The sequence below is a fragment of the Ctenocephalides felis genome, unplaced genomic scaffold (assembly GCF_003426905.1).
Source record: "Ctenocephalides felis isolate EL2017-DRISC unplaced genomic scaffold, ASM342690v1 CF-g0.4_SCAFFOLD_01492, whole genome shotgun sequence".
Classification (NCBI taxonomy): domain Eukaryota; kingdom Metazoa; phylum Arthropoda; class Insecta; order Siphonaptera; family Pulicidae; genus Ctenocephalides; species Ctenocephalides felis.
In genome coordinates, this window is record NW_020537646.1 from 34,590,203 (window position 1) to 34,599,391 (window position 9,189).

Here is a 9,189-nt window from a genome sequence, read left to right on the forward strand (position 1 = left end):
ATCGACTCGGCCGATCGTCGCGAAAAAATTTTTCGCCCTTTTTGAGGAAACTCAAACGCACACACGGACATAGTTTTTTTTCAATTTTGGTCTCAAGCGATTCAGAGAGACTTTAAACCCCGAAAAACAATGTTAGCAAGTCAGATTTCCTCTTTCGCAAAGGTAAACATTTAATTGAAATATCAAAGAATAAATTAGCAAAGTGCGAATACATATTTCCTTCTAATTATTTTACATAAACCAGAACATAATCAACAAAATACTTGATCAAATAAGAAAAAATCTGAAAAGATCGGTCGAATCGAGAACACAGAAAACATTCATAATTTTTATTCCGTACGTAAATACACTATAATTTATTTTTTTATGATTGAATGCGTACTTGGTGATTGTGATTGCTGCCTGTGTGAATGTGTTACGACCTAGATGATCTAAGTATTCTCGCTTTTCCTTCCCCGAATAGCCACATGCAAATCCTGTCCACGAGATAGGCAAAAAAGAAATCAGCAAACAACACTTGAACCAAAACCAGACGAAACTGGGAATGAAAAATTAATAAAGCATTAGAGGAGACAATCTAAAAAAATATTATATGAGAAGTCTGAACAAAATGGCATTTTTCATTATTTAATGATATTATAACCAGTCTCAATCGATTTTACTCATCTTTGGTTCATTGTCTACAAGTAACATAGTTTTGTAGATATGCCCATATAGTGCTGACAAAATGACATGCAAAGTAAGGACATACTGAGATGCCGATTTTTAAGAAGGCAATTCGCAAATAAATTCTTTGGCCCCTTTGAGACATCAGCACATGACGAAGGTGCTCAAACTGAGCAAATTGGAACCTCGCAACCAACTTTCGCTTGATATAAGTGCAAGTCACTTCATTTTAACTGTGGAAGCTTCTGTTCTGTTTTCAGAAGTAGTTAAAGCAACAGTTGAAAGATCATAACCTATGACAGGTTTCAATGTAATTTTTTCTTGGCACCAAATGAACTACCCTGTAGATTTGCAAAATAGTCATAGATCATTTTATCATCATTTGCCTACTATGTCGTTTGGTGCATTGTATAGGTATATCATTTTGTTCGAAACTGAATAAATAATCAAAATTTTTAAATAATGCAATTGTATCGTTTTAGGTTTATATACCATTTTGTCCGTATTTCCCCTATCATTTATGAAAAAAAATGACGATACGCATTTGAAACTACGTAAATATTCTTGAAAAACGCGCCCCAACTGTTAGAATATTTTTAAAATAAATGTAGAAGTACTTTAGTCCGGCTTCCTAGGCCCTATATATCGGACTATCGGGCGCATTTTACAAAATTAAAGCTTATTTTACATTTATTTGAATATATATTGTTAGCGAAATCTATATAAGGCGTTTATTATTATATTTTAGTATATTATTATATTTTAGTATATTATAATATTAGTTAATATTATAATAGTGTGCCATGCTTTTGATTTAATCAGTATGGCATCTTTGTAAAAAACATGAGAATGTGACATATTTGTTTATATAAATCGGTGATTAAAAGGTCAGCTAACAATATATATATATTTAAAATATTTTGAAAATTTTAACAAAAAACATTTTTTTCTCCAAAAAATAAAAATTGCCGTTTGATGATTTCTAGTTTCTGATTGATATTGAGTGTTACGTGTTTTCGTTCCCTTTTTTTAAAAATCAGGGCTTAAATTTTGAAAACATGGTCACTGCACAATTAGGTGGTTAAATCTATTGATATATATGTGTACTATGCCATATATTCATTAGACTAACTTCAAAAAAAAAAGGACGAATCCTTCGTAGAACGTACGGGCTACGTATATCGTAGAACATGCTTTGTTCATGAACGTAGGCACAACAGAATTTACCATAAACACAACGATTATTGAACAATAGCGAGTTCTTCCGAATAATTCTGAACCACACAGAAAACGTTCTAATAGCCCTCGAGCGTTTTATTTGCTATAAAAGCACATTTTTGAAAGAAACTTTCGAAGAAATGCCGGACTATAGGACATTCCATACCGTTGGATGCCGGACTAAAAGACTTCTACTGTATAACTATAAAATCATAATCACATTTTGCCTTTTAACCCAATAAATTATACTAGTCTTATAGATAAAAAAACATCTAAAACGTAAATTATGAACTATGGACTATTATATCTTTGATCATGTATCATGACTTAGTTTAATAATGAAATTGTTCAATTCTAATTCCTGGAAGTACAATTTTCAAAGTATCGCAAAAAATAAACGAAATTCAACCAATCTTTCTTCAATTCTTGAAGGCAACGCTTTGTTTATCAGACCATGATATATCTTTAATAAAAAGTTTATAAATAATATTTACCTCAGCAGGAAAATCAACTATTTCAAATTGTTCGGCTAAATCTGGAAGAGCACCTGCAGCTAACGCAAATACCGCACCTCCTGAAGCTAAAATACTGTACAGTAAAGCCTTATGCTCTCGCAATGATTGCATGAATGGAGGTCCCTGAAAAAAATGAAAAAAAAAATGTTATGTGAAATATATGAATAATTTCTTATACTTGCAACTCACAATCCATGATAAGGAAATATTTCCTGAAAAACTAAAATTCTTTTTTTTTCAAAATTACATTTTGTTTTGTTGCTTGAAGCTAGTATGGTTAAATATTAAAGTTACTAATAACATGGTTATAATAAAAATGTAATTGCTTACCCGGTAATTTATAGCAAATGTAGAAACTTGCAATGCCATTGAAATAATGTATACTGTGGAATTAAGTAGTGAAGGCACAAATGGTTCATCCTCTTCCACTTCGACACTGAGTTTTACTTTAGGTTTTTCTATACTGAAATGAAATGCAGTTGAAAAATTATATAAATAATAATAACTACAGGGATTAAAATCATTGTACAAACCTTTCAGGAGTCCTAGCATGTGCTTGTTGAACCAAATAAACTAAACAACAGAAATGCACAGCAAATTGGGATAAAACGGTCAAAATAGTATACGCATTAAATATATTAGGCAGTGGACGTTGTCTTGACAAAGTTTTAAGAGGCTGTAAAATAAGGCTATATGTTAACAACACAGTTTATTCATACAAAAGAGTAGTCGAATATTCATCACATTTACATTGTTCACAAGTATGTTTAATAATAATAATATACTGGTATGATGCTTAGCGTCCTTTCGATTTGCCTTTTTTTTTTTTGAAGACGCGTCGTTAAATTTTTAAAATTGAGTTTTTGGTATTGCTAACCCCGCAAAACTATTAATGAACTATTAAAATAATGAAGAACTACTATGTGCAACTTATCTGACTAACTTATAAAAAAATCACCAAGTATTTTTATCAAGCAGTCATTAATTTTAATTTCGTTTTTTATAAAATTATTGAATTATTGTAGGTATAAGGGAAAATTTTATATTAAAATTGGTTTTTATTATAAAATTGGTATTTAATTTTGCTTTTTTTAAGTAGTATTTTTGTAACTTATTTGTCTATAATCTTGACATAGTTGCTACAAAAAAGAAACTTATTCATAACTACCAAAATTTGATAAAAAATATTTCTTCGATGTCCAAATAAACATATCAATCATTCATAATAAACTTGCAATTATAATCGTTTTAGCTATGAAATAAATAATGAATTTGACTGAATGAAGTAATGAATAACTAAGATGGAATGTTTCAGAGATCATTGTATGTATCTATAAATCCAATTTCTGGTAAAATTAGTTATATACGACATTGCTAGTTATGTTTTATTATTAGTTATATATAGATTAAATTTATTACCTTAGATCGGCTAATGAATAAAAAGCAAGCTGCCAGTAGAAGCCCTTGTAATGTCGCTTGACCATCACTAAATTTAATACCATCAAGATAAAGAACAGATTGACTGTATGCTAAAATTAATGCATTTAGCGCAAGAATTTTGAACATCTGAAGAGTTGTGACCAATGTGCATCTGCCTTGTTTAATTATATGACAAACTGAAAAAAAAAATTCAATGAGAAGCGCTTTTATGCCATCTGAAAATTCTTAAAGCAACTTGTATGCATTTGAAAAATATTATAAATTAGTAATTTTTTTTCATAATTTAAAGGAAATTAGATGCTATATAGAATATAATTTACTATATTTTAAAAAATTCAATTTTTTATATATGCTACTTTTGTTAGAAATAATAATTAATTACATATTTTATTAATTACTTACTGCATTGAATTGAAGATAATTTACTGGTGAAGGGAGCAGCTATACTGGCATCGCCAAGTTTGACAATGGCTACTTGATCCTCGTCCAATTCTCTCATTATTTTATTCAATTTTTCTTGTGCCTCTCGTTGCCTCTGTTGAGCTGATAAAAGTGGGTTGAGTTGCTGATTAGGTTCAGTTAGACTCCTCAAATTAGCGCCGTGTACTGAAGAAGCATTTCTCCGTTCGTTGACTGCTTTTTGATCATATAACAGAACATACTTACTTACATAACAAAAAACAGTTGGAAATATTTTTATAATTTTTCAGTATAAGTAATTTGATTATTAATAACATGAAAATTTCTACAATATTACTTGGACAAGTCCATTTAAAGGCAATAAAATCCTTAGTATCATACCATGACTTACAATCGTAAGTGACCTGACTTAAGAATCTTTCAAGATTCGAGCCGCCAAAGAAGCTATTTGTTTTTTCAATATATGAGCAAAATTTGAGATACAAACTTAATGGCAAAATGAAATTGAGAGACAAAATTAATGGCAAAATGAAAATATAAAAAATTTCACTGTTGTAGCAATGATTTTCTTGTCATAAAAATATTTTAGCTGTTTTGATGATAGTAAATTATTCTATAGTTAGTCATTTCAATTGTGCAGTAACAATTAACCCACGTAAAGGATTACATGTCTAACTCATTTCCACAATATCATGAATGAACAGGTAACAATACATATTTTTTTTATAAAAATAAAATTATTTTTAATATTCAAAAAACTTGACAGAAAATATAGTGCTTGAACAAATTAATGGCCTTTCAATGTATTTATATGAAAAAAAAATTGCTTTGAGATATGAGCAATTTGACATATGAGCGTGGTAATGAAATGAATTAAACTCGTATATCGGGATACCACTGTGTTTGTCATTAAGATATTGAGAAACATTAAGAAATATTGGTTCAAATTACCTCGATCTCTAAGCTTATCTTTAAGTTTAAGATCATCTTTGCTAGGCAATCGCTCAGGAGCATTACTAAGAATAGCAACTCCCCATGGGCATGTTTTAGAGCACCGACATCATTTGTTCCATCTCCACACATCAATGTACTATATCCCAAATTTTTCAAAGAGACTATTACATATTCCTTTTGTTTAGGTGAAAATCTTGCAAATACAACTATGTGAGGCAGCAAGTTACCCAACAAAGTATTATGATGTTCCTATAAAAAATAAACCATATAAAAATATTTATGGTATACCTAAATTACAAAAATTCATATATATTTTTTTATTTTGTATTATTATAACAATTTCGTATTATATTTTCTTTAAAAAACTAAGATAAATTTAAATTTAGATTATACAAGTAACAAGTAAGATTTTAAACATTACCTGAAGGTAAACAAGACCTTCGCCAGTTATACATAAATCATAATTACTTGTTAACTCATTAAAGTCATGTTCAACCCGCAGCTGTAAGGTTCCATCTATAGATAGCCATCTAAAAAAATAAATAAATTCATAGGTAATAAATTTATAAATGATGATATAAGAATTAATTATAATTGCAAAATACTCAACCTCCATTGTTCAGATGTTTCAGTCAGAATTAAAGTCTTTGTTTTTTGTGTAAATTTCAATTCTTTTGCAACATGACAAGCAGTTAAAGGATTATCACCTAAAAAAAGAAAAATATAACTCTAATACTATGTATATATAAATATATTCATTACCAGTTATCATAACAACAGCATGTGACGAGTTAACAATTTCTTTGATGACACTCTTTGAATCAAGCTTCAATGGACAGGATATTATTACAAAGCCAGCAAATTTAAATTCTTTCTCCACAGATTCCGATTTAAATCTCTAAGTTCTGCTGATGTTAAACTTCCAAGTGATCTCCAACCCAGAGCCAAAACACGAGCACCTCTCCTTGATAAATCTAAATAAATCTTTAAGAGCATAATTTTATTATCCTGAGTATCATGTAAGATGAATTTGAGTAAAATATTTAACACTTTATTAACAAATTTATGCAATTTATGCAATGTCATCAAATCATATAATCAACATTTTCTTATTTGCAAAATATATATAAATATTATTTATAAATAAATTATATATTATGCTATCATTTCATTTCATTATTAAAAATTATGCTATCATTTCATTTCATTATTAAAAATTCATTCTGATACCTTTTCATAATCCTCAGGAACTTCGACAAACATACTTTTCAGGGTTTCGGGAGCTCCTTTAATTGTTGCAATATACATTTGGTCATTTGAATTTGGAACATTATAGCCAGCAACAACAGACATTCTTTTCAGTGATGATGAGAAGTGGAATCTACTAAAAATTTTCAAACCAGGACTTTTGCCTAAAAGATAATTAAAGCTTATTATATTTTTTTACAAATTTTATAGATAGCATAATACTAAATAGATATATAAAAAGATAATGCATTTTTGACAATTTTCTCATTACTAGTGCATTAATCATCTTATAAACATTATTGTGATCAAAATTTATTGACCAACTGCTGCCAAGATCAAATATTGATATCCAATGAACAACAGTCCTCAAAACCAAAAAAAACTACACATAAAAAAAAACTTTCATTAAAAAATTAACAATGTGGCCATTTATTTCATGATAGCAAAGTCCTTTAAGCCCAGTGTTACCCTATTATTTTTCAACATAGTATATTAAAATTTTGTACCTTTTTTGGGAATCACAGCATCAGCTTTAGTTAATGTCCAGTCAACAGCTGTTAAAGCAGCCTTCTCTAAGGGATCTCCAACCAAACCATCGTCAAGCTGAGCTAATGAGTGACAAGTAGCTAAAACTTGCAGTGTATTCATGGGGCAGGACTGTATTGGACTAACTTTAGCACCTATATAATTAACATAAAAAAAAATTAGCTAGAAGGTTTGCAGTATTTAAAAATAACCATTAAATTATAATACTCCAGACACAAGATCTACATACCCTGTTCATCTAAACCAGCTACACCCTCAACAACCAAATTATCACTGGTTAAAGTACCAGTTTTGTCAAAACAACAAATCTCAACTTTTCCTGCAAAAGGTATTCTAAAAGGTTCTGTGCAAAAAACGTTAAGTTTTGATAATGATAATAATGAGGTATTAACGGCTAAACTCAATTCAATTGGTAATTCAGGAGGTACAACTGAAGTCAATATCAAAGTGCATTCCAAAATAATTTGTACTTGTTTCTTTCCTCATCTTCACTGCCTAGAAATGATTATAAAATAATATAGTATGTTTTATAGAGTATTTTTAAAATTTAGCCGTACCTTTCACCCAAACATACACAACAGCAGCAACTGCAAAAATCAACAGGAATAAAATAAATCCAAATGTTTCCAAATTATTAGCAGTCACTCTCTTAACTCCAAACAAAATTGTACGCAACAGTTTTCCCTACAATATAAATTAGATTAGAACAAAATACATATTGCCCACATGATATATTGAAAAGATTGACTCAAATTTATTTTGTTTATTTTTTGATTAATAAAGAATAAAATACCTGAGAAGTTTAAAACCAGTTCTCAAAACATATGCAACACATCCACCATCTGGTGGTCTGTTTCCTGATGTCTTGGCAGGTGGAGTATGTTGCACAACTTTTGTACCACCAAACAAAATATGCAACTTTCCTTCACCTCTGGATCTAAAACCTTATCTTGATCAAATAATTCAACCGGCTCTTTCATTTGAGGTACAGATTCTCCTGTCAACATACTCTCATCAACTATACAAGGACCTCTTAATAGCACTAAGTCGCAAGGTACTAAATTATCATCTTGAGATCGAGTAATTGATACTTTATCACCAGGTACCAACTCATTTGACATGATCATTTTCCATTTTCTATTTCGATAGACAAAAATATTATAAGGTTTGTTTCCCATTTTACGAATTTCAGCCATATTTCGTAATTGTTGCTGCACTAGTGTACACTCAAACAAAATTAGCATGACTAACGTAAATATAGAATAGTACCAATATTTGTCAAGACACCAAAGTGCAACACAAAACACTTGAAATACAAAGAAAGGGGCAGTAGCACGCTCTTTAAATAATTCTTGGAATTCGGGTACAACCTACAAAGATTTTATTAATGAAACTAATATGCTAATTCATAAAAATATGTCTTAAAACAAATAATATGTAATAAATGTATCAAGTGAAGATATTTATAAATGTTGAGCATGATTAGTAATGATTTGTAATTAGTTTCATAATTTTTGATCATTCCAATATAGGTTTAAGTTCTAAATTAAGGGTTTTAACAATACCATATCCAGCTGATTTTTGCCATATCTAGACTCAGCAAGTTGCACATCACTGTCTTCTTGGTGACCTTTAGATTCTGAATAGTAGTCTAATGTATAATTAACTGGAAATTCTATACATTTAAATTGCTTTTTATCATAGTTCCAAATATATTTAGTTTTTTGAAATATAAACCAATGTATAAATTCTTTACTACCATCTTCTTTTGTATGATATAATTTGAACTATTTCGGAAAAACCATTATTAGCTGTTGGAACTACTTTTGCTATAGATGCCTCTTCGGGCCCTTTGACCTACAATATTTTATAGAAACGACATTTTAAATAGTTAGGTTATGTTTGAGTAATGATAAAAATCACGTGAATCTTGAATAAAATATATGCATCTAAAATTTAATGTTAAGATATTAAAAATATTAACTTACGGGTCGGCATGCGAGAAAACATTGGACGTGCACAGTCCAATAGCAGCACAATGAAACTAATATTTGAACACATCCTATTATACCTAAGCACAACCACCCTGCTTCATTATATTCCGTAAAACCATACACAAATATCCATAAATAAAATAATACTATATAAATAACTATAAAAGGTAATAAATTGCCTTGTAAAT

General features: G+C 29.4%; 1 protein-coding gene across 1 annotated transcript; it reads right to left on the reverse strand.

Annotated features, from left to right (window-relative positions):
- Nucleotides 1-339: 339 nt before the first annotated feature.
- LOC113369813 (manganese-transporting ATPase 13A1-like) lies at nucleotides 340-8,706 on the reverse strand. Its single transcript, XM_026610386.1, is given in 21 exon segments — nucleotides 340-538; nucleotides 2,379-2,522; nucleotides 2,730-2,884; nucleotides 2,925-3,075; nucleotides 3,819-4,015; nucleotides 4,242-4,362; nucleotides 5,155-5,294; nucleotides 5,297-5,462; nucleotides 5,635-5,743; nucleotides 5,824-5,920; nucleotides 5,976-6,107; nucleotides 6,110-6,197; nucleotides 6,444-6,625; nucleotides 6,968-7,141; nucleotides 7,237-7,464; nucleotides 7,467-7,502; nucleotides 7,565-7,691; nucleotides 7,801-7,811; nucleotides 7,814-7,942; nucleotides 7,945-8,377; nucleotides 8,573-8,706. Coding segments are annotated over 21 exon segments (2,946 nt in total). The 5' UTR covers nucleotides 8,576-8,706; the 3' UTR covers nucleotides 340-415.
- Between the last annotated feature and the right edge of the window lie 483 nt (nucleotides 8,707-9,189).